The sequence below is a fragment of the Protobothrops mucrosquamatus genome, unplaced genomic scaffold (genome assembly GCF_001527695.2).
Source record: "Protobothrops mucrosquamatus isolate PMUCROS unplaced genomic scaffold, P.Mucros_1.0 scaffold995, whole genome shotgun sequence".
Taxonomy (NCBI): Eukaryota; Metazoa; Chordata; class Lepidosauria; order Squamata; family Viperidae; genus Protobothrops; species Protobothrops mucrosquamatus.
Window position 1 is genome coordinate 104,084 of NW_015387233.1, and position 18,232 is coordinate 122,315.

The 18,232-nt window shown below is 38.2% G+C and overlaps 1 protein-coding gene across 1 annotated transcript; it reads right to left on the bottom strand.

The window, feature by feature from the left end:
- Nucleotides 1-10,129: 10,129 nt before the first annotated feature.
- LOC107290889 (E3 ubiquitin-protein ligase SH3RF3-like) lies at nt 10,130-14,536 on the bottom strand. Its single transcript, XM_015819829.1, has 2 exons — nt 14,012-14,536; nt 10,130-10,234 (listed from the first exon to the last, which is right to left on the bottom strand). Exons 1-2 carry the CDS (start codon nt 14,534-14,536, stop codon nt 10,130-10,132), a joined length of 630 nt encoding a protein of 209 aa, XP_015675315.1.
- Between the last annotated feature and the right edge of the window lie 3,696 nt (nt 14,537-18,232).

The following is an 18,232-nucleotide window of genomic DNA, read 5'->3' on the forward strand; positions in this document are numbered from 1 at the left end:
CTGTTGTATATCGTACCTAAAACAAGATGGAACGACAACATCAGCAAGTATTGCAGGCCCAATTTACAAAAGAAAGCTCAAGATTGCATTGGTTGGCCTTCATCCTGCAGTGGCTAGATAATGGCTATAATGATGAATGATGATTCCTTGTTTGGCCCAAGTTTTCCAGTATAGCATCCTTTTTTGCTATTTTGACATTTGGATATTTCTACCTCTTCTTTTCCTTTCCTTCTTTCTCTTCTCTTATTTGACTTTTGAACAAGAAAATACAATATACATCAAATATGTGTATCAGATTTATATATATACTATAGACCTAAATCTGTGGATATGAATAAAAAATAAATCAAAATATAATTAAAAATGTAATAATATAAATAATAGTGCTGATCATCAAGATCAGCATTGGTCATCAGTTGTAAGAAGGATGAATGAAACATATAGAAGAATAGAACTGGGCACATCAAAGTCCTAGTCAGACAGAAGCAGCAACAAAAAAGCATTGTATCCTCTGCTGGGTGTTTCTTTAGAATGGGATACATGAATTTCATTCAAGATTCCTTACAAAAACAACAACAAAAGAACAGGTGGCTCAGAGACTCCGCAGAGCCATAGATAGGTATATGTGCTGATTTAGAGGAATGTTTTATAGTGCCCCCACAGATCTGCAGAGAGTAGTACATCCAACATGACTGGAAAAAAAATTGGAAATAAAACCCCATGGACTGGATGCTACACTGGTTGGAAATCAATATTCCAGACATGTTGTTTAGGATGCTTCCTGTTATTTTCAAACCTGAGCGGCAGAGATTTCTAAGGCTTTAAAATTACTGTAATGTCAATTTCTTGTGGTTTCTGGATTAAATCCTAACTGCTTGCCTATTAATGAGCAAATATTGTCTAGCAGCTTTCAAGACTTGAAATGAAAATCTATGTTTACTCTCCTTGCTTTCTAAAATGTACAGGTTTACTCTTCAAATAGGCCCAAAGATGGTGATAATCAGAACAGTTCTCATGCCAAAAAATAAAGTTATTAAATTAAAAGCCCAAATTGAAAACCTGGCAGATTAAAGCTCTCTTCAGCATAAGGCAATCTCAGTTTGGTCACAGATATTTCAGAGGTTTGGGCTCACCATAAATTGTTTCATTAGTTTGTCTACCTTTGTAAAGTATCTATTAGGGATTAATGTTGGAATCCCTCTTAAAATATACATTAGTCTCAATGTAATATTCATTTTAATTACATTCATCCTACATCAGAGACTCAGTGGAAGATTTAATCATCAGGTTGTATCTACTGAAAGTGTTATCTATTAACACTTAGGCATATTTTTCAATATTCTGTTATAGATTTCAAGAAATATATAAAACCACGTATTTTATAGAGTGCATATAAATTATAATTCCTAGTTTCTTGCATTAGTTATAGATATATACATGATAGATAGACAGACAGATAGATAAGTAGGTAGATTAAAAAAAACAGAGAGGTAGATACACTCTACTATTTGAATACTCTCCTCAAATTAATACTTTGCTTGTCAGCTGATGCAGAGGACAAAGAAAATTGCCTTGATAAAAGGGGTATAAGTCTAAGGCAAAAATCTGGTTCACATAGAGATAAAAGGTAGGAGAGTGGAAATGCATACAGACTTGCAAGATTCTGCTATTATACAATAAAAGAAGTTCTGACTGATCTACCTCAAAGGGCTGACAGTTAAAGATGTCTCCAATTTATATAACTGAAAATAAAAAATTAAAATGGAATTAAATAGATTATCACTATTTAACCAACCATCATTATCATGGTTTCCAGATATAAATGTGTATTATTTTTTGTTGTTTCAATCCGTGATGCAATAGATTTACAGCTTTCTCTCTTGACTTCCACTAGTTCTGATTAATGAATTGCACAGAATATTCAAATTGTTCTGAAAGCAGCAATGCCAATTTAACCTTCATTGCTAACAAAATACTTGATATAATTCATCTGTGGAGGGTTTAGCATAAGACAAAAATGAGTCTTCAACAACTTTTACAGCTATGCAAGATTAAAATCTGTAAGTCTATTTTTCTGCTGAAATAATGACAATGCTGGATCCATGAATAAAGCTCTTGAATGCATTCCAAGGTGTTTTGTTAATATTATGTGAAGGCCTGACACTCTTGAAAAGTCTGTAATGCTGGGAAAGCTAAAAAGAAAGAGAAGATAACAATCAGCAGCAAGGTGGACAGACTCCATTACAAAGGTGAAAAGAGATAAGAGAAGATTAGCACCCTACACTATTGTCACCTTCAGGTCTCAGTGCTTGACCCAGTTAACAGACCTTTTCTGCAGAGACCTATTTGATTAGTCTGCTCCAGGTGACTACAGGAACCTATTCCAGGAGGAGCTAGGGGTCTGCTGCATGGCCTGACTAATGCCTAGATTGTTTCCTGGAAGGAGAATGCAGTGGGGAACCTGGATCAGATCATGTCCATACAACTCTCTTCTTCTGTGGATTTTGAAACTCCCTGTGATTTACAGAGAAGCTGAGAGGAATGAGATGTGAAAATGCCTAGAGCACTGCTAGAGGACAATAAGGATTGAATCCAACAGAACATGAGTTATAGCCATCATAAGGACCTACCTCATAGTTATACAATTAGGGTAACATCTGCCATCATTGTGTCATGGCTAGCCTTCTGGTGGCCGCATTCAAAATAATATGGGGCCTTCTAAGTTACTTCATCATTTGAGGTATATTGTTAAAATAACTTTATAACCAAGCTGTTGAGGAAAACTGGAGAGTTTGGGTATAAATTACTCACTACCTAGGTGAGTAATGTTGTCAACAGGACAAGAGCAATGTAAAAGAAAGCAATGTCCAGAAGTTGATACTTTAGTTATTTTAATGAAAGCATTAGATCTTGTGTTTCAGAGAGATAGTGTGCCCACAACAGCATAAAAGGAAGAAGACAGATCTTACCCTTGCCTGCGTTAGCACCCACATTACTCGTGAAGCAACAATTGTGTCCGAAAACAGAAAATATTACTTTTAAAATGGAACAGCCAAGATGACTAAGCTGCCTCAACTGTGGTCTGGGGTTAAGATAAGGCAAAGGTCATGAGGTCATGAAACAAAAAATGGTTACGAAGATATGTTTATGCCACAATTAGGAAATGTGATGATGAGTCCATGGTTAATTAGTTACATACAGCTTTTGAGTTCTGGGGAAATGTTAATAAATATTGTTTACAGGCTACCTTTTAAACAAATTCATTCTTCTTAAACCAGAAAAGAGAAAAACTATATTCACAATGGCTCTGAATAAAACAAATATTTGGCTTCTCAAAGTGTAGTGTAGAGGACATATGTTATCTTGACTTGGCAGACCCTTCTTCCTTATTCTTCCCAATTAAATGATAAGGACCTGAATCTGGCAAAAGTAGTCATAATAGGAAAACAAATGTAAACAATCTCTTGTAAAACTTATGGGAAATTCACAACACAATAGGTTTGTACAAAATTGCATTCCTCAGACACAATCATAAATTACTAAATCATTCATAGCATGATTTCATTTTGTTATAGTACTAATCCAGAAAACTACTTTAAATGGTTTATTATGCCACTTCCTCTCCATCTTGATATTCATACTTAGCATTCTTTTAGCTATAAACAGCAAATGGAACACAATGTTTATCCCAGAATGTTTATGCATTGTTCGTTAATGAGTTCTATCTAATCAATGCAATAACACTGAAATAAATGGACTTCTATGAAATGAAATATATTTTTGGCAAGCTGGTGTCAGCCAATTTTACAGAAATAAAATTAAATAATTTTTTCACGTCACATTTGATCCTAGATGACATGCATTGTTGCAATCTAGTATGATGTCACATTAGAGCCAAATGATGGCAGAGCTGATTCCAGTTAACTCAGTGTTTCTTAACTTCAGCAACTTTAAAATGTGTGGACTCCAGCTCCATGGTGACTAGGGAATTCTGGGAGTAGGGAGTCCACACATCTTAAAGTTACTGAGATTGAGAAACAATGAGCTAGATACAATGCAGTCAGGAATGTAGAATTGTTCTGACCTATATTGACTAAATCTCTTCATCAAACCACCTTTGCAAAATATGTGGAAGTGATATTTTCTTCCAAATATAGATGAGAGTATAGTAAAATAGTAACAAAGGAATTTATTGATCCTGGGATGCTTCTTGGTAGTTTATTCAAGTATCTTACGTTTGATTGATTTAATCCAGAATCTACTGTGCTTCTGAAGTTAGAGATGTTAATTTTGGGTTCCTAGGCCAGTAATACTTTTTATAGGAAGATGGTATTATTTATTTATAAGTTATAAGTATATAAATTTATGGAACAAGAAACATTAATTCCATGTTCTGGAAAACCAAAGGAAGGCTACATAAACAAGGTGAAATTAGCTTTCTGATTTTAACATGTGATTAATACTACAGAAACATACTTCTATATATTTGATATTTTAGAAAATGTTCAGTAAGGGTTGACTTCTATCACCCTGTTATTTGTGTATTTAAGATTTTTATGCCACTTTAATCCAAAAAGATATTAAATAGCATACTATAAAATAGGAATAAGAATCCAGCACTTTTGTAATAATATTAAATGTGTAACCAATGTTAAACTTTTATTTCACACTTTCAATTTCTGGTACCCATCCCACTCAGATTAGCTAATTTTCATTGGCCTACCAGAAAAGCCATCTTTTGACAGGACTACCGAAGGCTTTAACAATAAGAGCTACACTTATTTGGAAAGCAAGGTATCCCATAAAACAAAAGCCCACAAATACCCACAAATGTCTTTCCTGTCATAGTTTTTGATAGGTTTTTGACTTCAACTTGCGTTGTTTGCTTTGATCTTATCCTATTATTGTTTGCTTTGATCTTATCCTATTATTGTTGTATTTGGGGCAAATTAACAGGACTACCGAAGGCTTTAACAATAAGAGCTACACTTATTTGGAAAGCAAGGTATCCCATAAAACAAAAGCCCACAAATACCCACAAATGTCTTTCCTGTCATAGTTTTTGATAGGTTTTTGACTTCAACTTGCGTTGTTTGCTTTGATCTTATCCTATTATTGTTGTATTTGGGGCAAATTAACAGGATTGCTGATATGACTCTGGATTAATCCCTGTATCTCAAAAATACTTAGGTTCTACTTGGCCATATCCCCAATATTTGGAAACTAACAAGATATCAAGAATTATGAATTTCTGACTCAGGGAACAAGGAAGAATTTTTCATACAACATTGAAGGATGACATATTTGGTTTGTTGCAATGGAACACTGTTAGTGATAGCTATAGGATTTTTTAAAAGACAAAAAAGCAGTCAAATTTGGTCAGATCTGCATAGACAATTTTCAAACACTTTTTAAAAATTTATTTTACTTTATTTACAATCCATGGCCTTTATACTGACTTATCCTCATCTTGGTGCTGATACATTGGTAATCTATAATAACAATCAATTAATCAGTCTTTTTTACATAACGAGTTTTTATCAGAAACTCTGACTTGTAATTCTTTAAGCCAGGAATCCCAAAAATCTTAAGCACACTGAGTTTTTCATAAAGTTTCAGATTGTTCATTGTTCATTGACTTACCCAGTTCCTAAAAATAGTCTTGTCATATTTGTAACAAAACAGGGAAATGGCAATAACTTCTCCCAACTGCACTTTACAGCTGAAGGCAATAATAGATTACAACAATATGCAGTGCATTTTGGGGTGCTATATTAAATGGTCACAATATATTCATATTCATCGTTTATGAAGAAAAAAATGACACAATGAGAAAACCACATCTTCAGAACCATTAGGCAAGCAGGATCAGGGCTAATCTAACCTACAAGAGGATGTTCCAAAAGGCAGATACTGTTGTGGATACTGATGGGACCCTCCTCCTGGGTCCCATCAGATGGCACTTCTTAATAAATGGAACCCAGAAGATGTCAGTCTTCTGCCAGTCCTGATGGGATGGGTAGATGTAACTGAAGAGAAGTAGTGCACCAAATAACCGTGCCCCATGTCATATAGGGCTTTATGGGTTATTACCAGTACTTTCAATTGAAAAAAGTTCCAGTTGCCAGAAGCATACTGGCAACCAAGACAGCTTGTGGAGTACAGTATGTGCTGATTAAGCAAAATTTACTACTTATAGTAACTGTCTAAGTGCTGCATTTTAAAGCAGCTTCCAGGTGCTCTTCAAGGGCAGCTCCATGTACACCATATAACAGTAATCTATTTAGAAGGTAATCAGAGCATTAATGACTGAAAATAAAACGTTGTGATCTAGAAATGGGTGCAACTGGTTACTACAAAAAGTTGTACAAGGGCCCTCCTGGTCACAACTACCGCTTGCTCTTCAAGCAGGAAGCGTGAGTCCAGAGGGACCCCCAAATTGTACATAGGGCCCAGTTGGGGCAGTTCAACCCCACCCACAAGTAAAGATGTTAAGAACTGAAAAACCCGGAAATTCAAAGTCTAGTTGGGGTTGCGTTGAAGCTTATGATTCCCCATCCAAACCTCCACAGTCTTCAGATACCAGGAGTTAGGACATCAACCACATCATTTGATTCACCAGGGCAGAGATCTATAGCTAGGTATACACCTGGGTTTCATAAGCATATTACAGTAAAGATATGTCATCCCCCTTGCAATGGATCCCTCATCCAATAATTTCATGCAGATGTTAAATGAGAATGATCCAAGTACTGAACCTGGAGAATTCTGTAAAGCAGGGACTAAGGGCAGAAACCTATTTTTCCCAATCAAAACTGAAACTAGTTCCGGAGTAAGGAGGACAACCAACACAATACGGAACCACCCACCCCTAACCCTTTAGATTTGGAAAGTTTATACATTTATTAAGATTGTGATATTTATAAAATGCTTTAAACATGCCTGATAAAAGATGAATTTCATATATTCTTAAGTTAAATATATATAAACATATATTGATAAGATTTCTTAATCTTCTTTCCTAACCAGCCTTTTCTACCAGGTGAGGCTGTTTCCAAACCCAGTTTTAAAATACACATAAAGTACATTTATAGATTGAATTATGTTGCTACAATAAATTCTGGAGTAAAAAAAAATCATGGTTTGATTATTCCAGATAGATTAATACTGAATATACCGAAAGCAAAACACCTCAAATAACGTATAAAAGCGTAATTAGCTTGAATGCTGAATCCAAGAAGACACATCATATAAGGACTATGTTAATAAAGTCTAGGGGAATGGCAGATGATTTGCTATAATATAAACTTCCACAAGCACAAAATATGGCTTCACTCCAAATATAAATAACTAAATAAAGGCAAAAGTTAGTTAGTAGAAGAAAAGAAAATGTGGTGGAAAAATGGTTCCAAAAGTCACAAGCTTCAGTGGGCCATGGTGACCTAAATATTCCTGAAGGAGTGGGGACGGTGTTACAATGGAGATTGGCAATCAGCTGGTAGATCCAAGTCAGCGGAATCTCTCTGGAGAAAGGAGAGATTGTGAGACCAGGGCATCTCCAGGCAGCTGCTCCTTGATAGTAGACTGTAGGAATCAAAGTATTTGCAGTCAGCTTGCAAGTTGAGCAGTTGGGAGTTGAAGGATTTCAACTAAGTTCATGTAGCCTCTGTGGAAACAAAGTCTGACGGAACCTCATTTCTTAATCACGTCTGGAATTACTTTTTAATTGCTTTTCAAATATTAAGAACCTACAGAGCGGCAAATTTTATGGCACTCACTGAGTGGGTTTCCTTCAATCCTTAGTAAAAGAAGTTTTAAGTATGTATTTAGGAACTTAGAAAAATTGTTTTTAAAAAAATAAACAACAAAGGGATGATTAGAGTGTTGATTTTGGAAAGTTATAGAAATATTCAGGGTCCAGATGGATTTGATATAAGATTTTGACATTAATTATAACAATCCTTCCCATGAGGAAATGTCGTAGTTTTGAATTCTTAAAACAAAACATGATAGTATGAGACTTTGAAGATTGGACACCACAGGAACCAGAAGAAACTAAAAATTACAACTAAAGAAGAACAGTTAAATGTAACTTGCTAATCCTGAATTGAGCAAAATATTTTAACATGGGATATGTTGAATAGATATTTGTGAACAATAGATTCCATAATTAATTTTAAGAATTAAAATTAAATAGATGTAAAAGATCTTATAGGAGAAGAACAAGTTCTAGCAAACAAAATGGTGACTGATTTTTAATGTGGATTTTAAAATGGCAAACTACAAGAAGGATGTAGGGGAAAATGTTACACTGAATATACAAATAAAACTTTTTGACATCTTAATAATTAAAAGGTACACACAAGTAACAAACCAGAGGAGTCACTTGGATTTTTCCTACATTGGATTTTTTTTAAAAAGAGACCTGTTAAAAGTTTTGAAAGATTTTGGCAAAAGGAATAAGGGGAAAAAGAGAAGAAATGAAAAAAAAGAAAGAAAAGAAATCAGGGTCTAGAATATTTGAATGGATTGCTGTAAAGATTAAAATTATTAAAAGCAAAAGGAAGGAAAATAAAATTGGTTTATTTGATTAAACCTTTAATGGACTTTTGCTGATCAGGACTGAATGATGAGACTTTAAGGATAAGAAATAAGGTATGGGAAGATCATTTCTTGTATTTTAAGAGAAGTAATAAGTTACTAAAATTTATTATATTTTTCTGGTCAAGTGGGAAGTCATTTCTTTGGGTTTTTTTCTTTACTATAATCTTATTTTTTCTGTTCTTTTTTCTTTTTATTGTTTTATTATTTTTTAGTTTGTATTAGCATTTATCTTTTTAAATGTAATTAAATTAATGTACCTTAATAAACTTATTATTAAAAAAAGAGGTAAGAATGATAGAACTAGATCTTAATCTAAGGTGTAAATATCTTAGTGCAAACTTTTCCATAATTATTGAACTCTGGAGACCGAATCCTTTACAGCAGAGGTCCCCAACCTTTTGGGCACCAGGGACCGGTTACATGGAGAGAGGTTTTTCTGCGGACCTGAGGGGGCGTGGTTTTCTGTACTGCCTACATCCTGTGGATGGGGCTTTGCTTGTTTGTGAGGACTGGTTGCTGGCATGCTGCGGCCCGATACTGGTCCATGGACCAGGGGTTGGGGACCCCTGCTTTACAAAGAAACATCAACACTTACATGCTGGGAGATATATATATCTGTTACCTTATCTGTTACCTTTAAAGATAGTCAACATTGTCTATAAAAGGAATCTTATTTTAATCATTAACATTCATCTGTCATAGATCCATTTAAACAAAAATAAAATTGATTTGTAGACATTTGAGAACAATATATTATTGTAAAATCCCTACATATCAATATTACTAAGTAACAATAAATATATTATTTTCTGAAACAAAAGATTTAATCCCATGTAGACAATGTATTCTCTCTGGGAATAAGCATCACAAGATTTAATTGAATCTATCACATTCATTTAATTTTGCAGATCTGAGCTATTCTTGAATTATATCTGTCTAATATAGCCAGTTGAGAAGTCAGCCAAGAAAAGCACTTGAATTAGTTTGCATCTTAGATAAAAGTTTAAAAATTAAAAGGATATCTTGTGGATTGCAAACATAGCTATATTTTTTGGACACTACTTCAGTATCTCTTACAATCACAAAAGACTAGTATCTTTACATATTGAGAATCTTTAAGAACATACACTTAGCATTTTTTTTCTAGATATAAGCATGTTGGAAAGAATTGTTTGGGGCTGCTAGTTTTAGACTGCATAAATCCAGGTGATCACTAGATAGTAGCAAGAAGATTAGACAATTTAATTAGACAATTTAAATATTTCATTTTAATTAATTTTAACTTGTGATTGTTAGTGGTGTTTTTAATTGATTGTCAGCCGCCCTGAGTCCGCAAGGAGAAGGGCGGGATATAAATTCAAATAATAAATAAATAAATAAATAAAATAAATAAGATACAGAAAACTCTTTGCTGTCCTCTTAGCAATTGTGCAGTTTGTGTCTTGCCTGGATCTGGTAGCCCACAGTTAGAGTTGTTGGCATATCCTTTTAACAGAGGCCTTTATAACTGAAGACTCTTCAAGCTTTATTCATCACAATCTAAAGCTTTTGAATAGCCTTCCTGCTTTTGTGAAACAAAGAATGAAAGGTTATAAAGCTGATGGCTGATCTTAGTATCTGTATCTGCTATCTATATTCAGTTGAAAGGGTCAATACCTGTATAAGCTTAGCCTCAAATAGGAGAGAAAAATAAAATAATTTTAATCCCAAGAATATATTTTTCCATATTTTAATCACAGCAACAATAAAAGCAACCACTTTTCCAAAGCAGTAAACACAAAGTTGTTTCACAGAGTTTAATCTATAATTTTCACCATAAAGTTGTCATTAATGAATAGATCCTGTAGTGCAGGGGTGTCAAACTGCTGGCCCGTGGGCTGGACGCGTCATGTGGAAGCCGTGCCCACCCCATTGCCAGCAATGGCAAAACAGTCCCGATACGTCACGTGACGTCGCAGTTTTGACATGTCTGCTGTAGTGGGTGGGCAGTTGTATGGATTTTATGTTTTTACAATTTTACACTTGTATTAGTTATATTGTAATCTGCTGGGAACATTTTGGATGTTTGACACTATATAAAGTAAATAATTAAGTGTGAGTATGAAAATATTTTATATCCCATATCATAGCAATTACTATATTTTGTTTTCTTCCATTCAATTTTGGGTAAATTATTTCCCCTCCTCCATGGAAAAAAATGTGCTTATTCATCTAAACAGAGGTCAGAGTCTTTTTAAACAAACAAAAAATGACAACTACACAGAACAATGTTCCTGAATAACGCAAGCTTAATAAGTACTGCATATATTTCTAAGCATATCCTGTTTTTCCAGTGATCCCCTCACTCAAAATAAAGCATTAAAATGCAAATAAAAATTCAGAGCTTGTTACTGTTTCATTTAACATATGATATCAGATGAATGCTAAATGTATCAGACTTCATAAGGCTTTAAAAATGTTGGCTATTGAATAAGTAGTCAGGTAAAGGTAAGTACTTTCTAGCATAGGCTGAGGATCAAAAGATTTTATTTAAACACAAAATATCAGCAATCGCAACCTAAGCACCCTAGTTAAGGAAAGTGAAGGTTCAGGCAGATATACTTATCAACTGTATATTTCAGAAGTGAGAAACAGGATTTTTTTTAACAGTGTCAATAACAACAACAGCAAAAATCTTTTTGGTCACTGTCAGCTATAAGGCAGAATAGACAGACATTTTTAAGTGGAGTAACCTACAGTGGCTAAACTACTTAGTCTACCTGTATTTTATGATCATAACATACATGGCTGATGAACTTTCCCTAGGGAAATTTTAATTACTTAATTCAGTAAGTTTGCTTTGAGAGAACTGCATGTTTCTTAATAGATATATGGAGCTATAGGCACAATGAAATCAGATTATCTGGTATAATTTGCCATTCTGAGATTTATTGCCAATTTAAGTATCCATAACAAATGCATATTGGATCTGAGACAAAAATCTTCTAATGGCTGACATTCTACTTCCCTTGGTAGGTAATTTCACATCCTAATATCCCTCATTACTTAGTCCAATACAGTCTAAGACTATGCTACAGTAACTTAATGCAACATTCTGTGTCCTCTTAAAGACAGTTTGGGTTGGTAGGAATTCAAAGAAGAAGATATTAGCTATGTTTTACAAAACCACTATGAACTTAATTTCCTACAAATGCACAAAGGATGGCTGCCATCAAATAAAAATGCTTTTTAGTTTTCTTTAACAAAAATGCCATTCAACAAGATAATAATTTTGCACTTAGCAAGCACAAGTGTGCTACTTCTATTATTCATATTTTTTCCCATAGAAGTAGGTGAAGAGTTAGGATTAATTCTACTTTTCAATGTCCAATTAGTATATATTCCCAGAAAATTATATAGTAAGAAGTTATTTGGGGACATATCTGCCCGAATAAATCTTATAATTCGGTAAAATATCTGTTCTTTGCAATCACTTACTTTATATTCTGTATTGCTTAATACATACAAGGTGCTCCATTTAGTTTTGAGGAGAACATGTGAAATAACTAATAGTAACAATTCTAAGACTTTCATCTCTTTGTATTGTTATATATTACTCCAAAGTTCTTTTGCTATGAGGAACCTTGGAAATACTGTGCTGATTTAAAAGGTAATGCTGTGAAATCACTTAGAAGGCTAAACAAACAATTTCAATGAAACATTTACATTCATGAACTCATTACCCTGAAAAAGGGAGTAAACATGCAGCCATACATATGTGACAGTGAATAAGTTATTTTAAAAGTGAGGCAAGTCTGTCCCTGCAAACAAAAAGAGGTTTTACCAATTCTTGTCATTTGTTATACACCAGTATGTACAAGAAACCACTCATTCTTGCACTCACAATGCATATTTTTGCTATAGGTTTTAGTAATATGTCTTGATTGTGGTCATGTTCCAGAGCCTCACATAATGAGATGTGAAGAAGTCCACCTGGCACATGGAAAAACTGATTTTAGTATGTGATAATTAAATAATGCTATTGCTTCACGAGAACATGGGAAAGCTACTTTTCACTAGAGTGTATTTTTTACATTCAGCACAATGTTACCGGTATCTATTCTGACTGTTAGGTGCTCTCCTGGGTCTGAAGAAGAGAAATGACTTTCCAATCACTTGCTGACTATTTCTTACAACTGGGATTAGAGGTACCAGGGAACTTGTATTCATGTAGAATATATTTTACTACAGCTTCTGTATCATGTGCCTATTCAACCACAAAGTCCAGTACTGTATACTATTCAACACACTGACTATTATTTAAGACATTATGATTTTTATGTAAAAGAAATGAATTATTTTACAGTCACTGCTCATTCAAAGAAAAAAAATATTACCCAGACCAGACCCTTATCAATGATTTTAAACAATTCTTGCTCTCTGAAGTGCTCATGTTAGAATAACATGTCCTTGTGGAAAATTCTTTGAACAGATAAACTACTCCAGGATTTGATCATCCATGGTAAATATAAAGAATAGCTTCAAACAATATAACAAGAAAAGGGATTTTCTATGGACTATTGCACAAAACGGAATCCTCCTTAGACCAAATCATGAATAGGGGAAAGAGGAGTCAGAAACTGCAACAACTAAGCTAAGTGTACAATTAATATACATTCTACTATACCAGTAGCAGTTGAGAATCAATGTGCATTCATTTTAGAAAAGCAGAGGGTGGCTTATATGTCACATAAACAAGTATCTGTGGCTAAATGTTATTTGAGACAATTTAAAGAAGGATCATTATATTGCCATTGATGCCAAAGTGAATCCTATATGCTTCAGTTTAGAGAAAAGGATTTTTGGCAGATTCATCTCTTATTGGTCCTGCAATTCTGAATAATCAAAATTTGAACCTACTAGAGCTATTTTCAAGAAAAATTATAGGACATTCACAGAACTGAGTGGAAGCTCTCAAATGGGAGAAGAAGCCATGGAAAGAAAGAGGAGTTCCAGTCTCCCATTGTATCTGGCTCTACTTTTGCCTCCTGGTGAGGAATTTCTAAAAGTAAATAAAAAATACTGTTCTCACAACATGGACAGTAGTCTTTGCAGGACATCTACCACCCTGAGGATTGCCATATACCCTGCTACATCTGATCACCAAAGTTGAACTCAGAGAGCCAGCGAAGTTGGTGGAACCAACCCAATACATAGTCACCCTCCTGCATGCAAAGTTTCTATGGTGCAGAGTTGAAAAGGGTAACACAAACAGTGTTGGAAAAGGGGCGGGGAAGGAAGGAGGGAGGGAGGGAGGGAGGGAGGGAAAGAAAGAAAGAAAGAAAGAAAGAAAGAAAGAAAGAAAGAAAGAAAGAAAGAAAGAAAGAAAGAAAGAAAGAAAGAAAGAGTGCCTTGGCTTCTAACTTACCTTAAGCAAGGCGCTCCGGCTGGCAGCGGCGAGTTCCCGCAGACTGGCGGCGGCTGAAGCAGCTGCAGCGGCCACACTCGGGGAGCCGCTGGACGTGGTGGCCACGGCCGCGGATTGACAACCAGTCTTAACAGGGGGGACCACGCCGTTTCCTCCACCTCCTGCTCCAGCGGCGGTAGGGTTGTCCCCGCTGTCGCCGCCTGACAGGCCAGCCTTGCTCGGGGATTTGGGGCTGCCGGGGCCGCAGTTGCCGCCCCCGCAGCAGCCGCTGCCAGCGCCAGCGCGGGGTCTCTGCCGAATGCCGTCCAGCAGGCGAACGAGCAGGATGTTGGCGGGCAGCTCGTCGACGCCGCAGCCCACCAGGATGCGGCACTCGGGGCAGCGCAGCTCGTGGCGGGAGCTGACAATGCTCTCCAGGCAGCGGCGGCAGAAGGTGTGCTGGCAGGGGAGCACCTTGGCCGTCGTGTCCAGGCGCTCCAGGCACACGGAGCACTCCAACAAGTCCAGCAACGACGACTCGTCCATGGCCCCTCCGGCGGCGGGCGGCGGTCCCTCACCGTTGCCCCCGCCGAAGCCGCCTCCCGCCGCCGCCGCCGAAACCGCCCGCCGCTTCCGCCTCTCCTCGGCTGCTCGCTTCTCTGCGGCGGCAGCCTTGGAGGAGCACAGCCAGGACGCCCCTAGGAGCATTTAGACCAGCGAGGGAGGCCGCGGGAGAGGCGGCAGCCCCAGCACATGGCAGCCGGAGCAGGGGCCGCCGAGCTCAGCCCGCCCAGGGCCTGTCAGCCAGAGCCGCCGAGCGGAGGGCGGGGATTGGGAGCGCGACTCTCTCCTCTGCCCGCTTTCCTCACCGGCAGGCGGGCAATGGCTCCCTGGGGTGGGCGGGGGCTGCCAGCCGCTCCGCGCGCTCCCCTCGTAGCCGCCCGCCGTGCCCCAAAGGAGAGGCGCGAGCCGCCCCTTGGCCTCTTGGCAACCTCCGCCAGCGAACGGGAGCCCGGGCCGAGCGAGAGGGGACGCTGCCCTCCCGCCAGGGAAGGTCAGCAGCACCTGCTCTCTTCGCTTCGGGCTGCCTGGCTGTCAGCAAGCGCGACGGGACGCGGCTCTTCAAAGCGCGGCGCTTCTTCGGCACCGCCGTCTTGGAAGCGAGGGCAGCGTCAGAACCAAGGGCCGGCGGGCGGGCGGGCGCTGAAAAGCTAGCTGCCGTTCTCTTCTTCGGGGCTCGGCGGGCTGCCTTCCTCCGCAGGTCCTTCTACTGAGCGGCGGCTCCCTCGTTCTCCCACCGCCGCTCCCTGTTGTGTACGGCCGGGGCTGGAGCAGCTTCCACCCGCTGGGTCTCACGCGCTCCCATCTTCCAACTATTCCTCGCGACGGCGGTGCTGAAGATACAACAACGGTGGGGGAGGGGTTGGGGGTGTCGTGACCGATCGGTTGCTCTAATCCTCGTTTGTGGCGTGGATCCTGGCGACGACGAGTTTAGCCTGATCCCAAATCCCGGGCAAGTTCTGTGGGTGGCAGGTTTAGGGTCTTTCTGTCCTTCCTGGGCTCACTAACCCCCAGGGACAACCTCTCAGTCCCCGCCCTCGACTCCTTCGGCGTCGGTCCTGTTATTATCCTCCAGGGATGCTGCCGCTGCTTGCTGCTCGCTGCTAAGCGAAGGGGGCTGGATTGCACGATGCAACTAAGTCCTTCGTTTGGTCCACGGAAGGATTCAAACGTCTTCCATCTAGGAGGCGCAGGATCCGTTATTATATTTTTATTTTTTCCTCCTTTCCCTTCAAAATTGGCCCATCGCTTTGTTTTCTGTTCCTTTTGGAATCCAGAAATCAGATCCCGCTAGAGGCGAAATTAAAGTTACGTAGGTATTCGCAATAAGACACCAACTTCGCGCTTGTCTTGTGGCGCTACGACACCGCAGAATGTTCTCTTAGTCACGGAATCCATCGCATATTGGAGCTCGGTTTCGGCCAAGCGTCAGAGGAACGGAAATACGTACCCCAGGAGCAATCGGAGGAGATGGGAAGTTTGAAGAACTTTGCCCACTCCGGACGAGTCAAACATATTCCTTGCAATTGGCTTCCCTCTAGTGGTATTTTGGTAAACTTGCAGCGGGAATGAACATTTTAGGTTCCACACACACACACACACGGCATGTTGGTGCGTTGGTGTCCATGTGGAGGCGCAGTAGATGGAATCTATTTACAGACCTGTGGATGGCCTGCAGTTAAAGGGTAGAGCCAGGGGTAGGCAACCTCGGCTCTTTTAGGACTCATGGACTTCAACTCCCAGAATTCCTGAGTCATCATACTGACTCAGGAATTCTGGGAGTTGAAGTCCATGAGTCATAAAAGAGCCGAGGTTGCCTACCCCCGGGCTAGACAGTCACTTTTCTGAGATGGTATAGGTCAGGGGTAGGCAACCTCGGCTCTTTTATGACTCATGGACTTCAACTCCCAGAATTCCTGAGTCATACTGACTCAGGAATTCTGGGAGTTGAAGTCCATGAGTCATAAAAGAGCCGAGGTTGCCTGCCCCCGGGCTAGACAGTCACTTTTCTGAGATGGTATAGGTCAGGGGTAGGCAACCTCGGCTCTTTTATGACTCATGGACTTCAACTCCCAGAATTCCTGAGTCAGCGTAGCTGACTCAGGAATTCTGGGAGTTGAAGTCCATGAGTCATAAAAGAGCCGAGGTTGCCTACCCCTGGTATAGGTTCTCCTGCTTGAGCAGGGGGCTGGACTAGAAGACCTCCAAGGTCCCTTTCTATTCTATTCTATTCTATTCTATTCTATTCTATTCTATTCCATTCCATTTAACTGTATTAATAATCAAATGATCTGTCAGATTAAAGAAATTATTAAATAACCATAGAAATGGACCTTGGTCTGAAGGGCTGGAAGCTTTGTTCAGATTTAAAGTTAAGCAGAGGGAAATATGAGGACTTGTCTGGCCAGCCAAGTAAAAATGTGGGCAAAACATTTTTGAGAGGGATGGGAAAGAAAGAAATATGAAGTATAAATAAATAAATAAATACAATCCTGACATATGTATGTTAATTTTTTTTTCAAATTCTACTGATATATTTCAGGATAACACTTTAGGACAAGAAATTTTGTAATAAACAATTTGTATTGATTTTAAATGTTGCTATTTAGTTCACTTTCAAATGTAATTTAATTAACGCACTTGACAAGAAAAATTGGAAATGACATATCAGTACATTAAAATATTCTTGTTTACTTTGAGGCCGCTAACATGACCCAGGCTCAAATATCTGTGGTTTGTTTTGTGTCTTTGGGCCTGCTCTTGTACATTGTATTATAGGAGGAGGATTGAAAAAAACTGACCCAATGCAATTTTTATTCTGCCAAAATTGTTGAAAAAATCATAAAGATATTACGGTAAGGGAAAAATAAAGGGAAAAATAAAAATGTAGATGAGTTAGATATGAAATTGGCAGAGGACTGCTGCCTTTTTGACTCATGTTTATTAGATAAGATAACCTTTTTTCTGTGAACACCCTGGCACACATTAAAAAATGAAATTCTGATGCCCACTCTCAAAAGAATATATATACACACACATCCATGCACATACATATACATATGCTATAAATACACATACAGACACACACATATATATATACACACACATATATATTAATCACAGATCATTTAGAATACATAGTGGGGAAAAAATCTTTAGAAACAAGATTAAGTATATAAATTCAAAACCATTCTCTTGTGTCGTTTTACTGAAAATCACTGCTTTCTGTCATCCCATCCTCTGCTTGAAATTATTTTGTGGTTTCAGACACATTTCTAGTCTTCCTGTGAGCTACACTTTTAATAAATTATCCATTCACGATCTCCCTATGTAATTATGGTGCCCAGAGTCCTATTGTCTGCTTGTCATATAGCTAATATAGCTAAGGCCAATCCTTGACCTACAATGCGGCTGTAATTGCATGAAGACATTGTTGCCTCTGTGAAAAAAAATAGTTATGGAGCTGAAGGAAGAAAAACCTCTGCTTCTCAAATGTTTTGAAAATAATATATTTCAGTACATATGATGACCATGTGTGTTAGACTGCTCCTTTTAAAAAAAAATCAGAGGATCTTTTGTTTCTGGGTAATATTTAGCAGTGTCCTTGCAAAAACAGACCAAACCCGCTAACAGAATATGCTCTAAATAATACTGATGTAATGAGGAAATATGAAATACAAG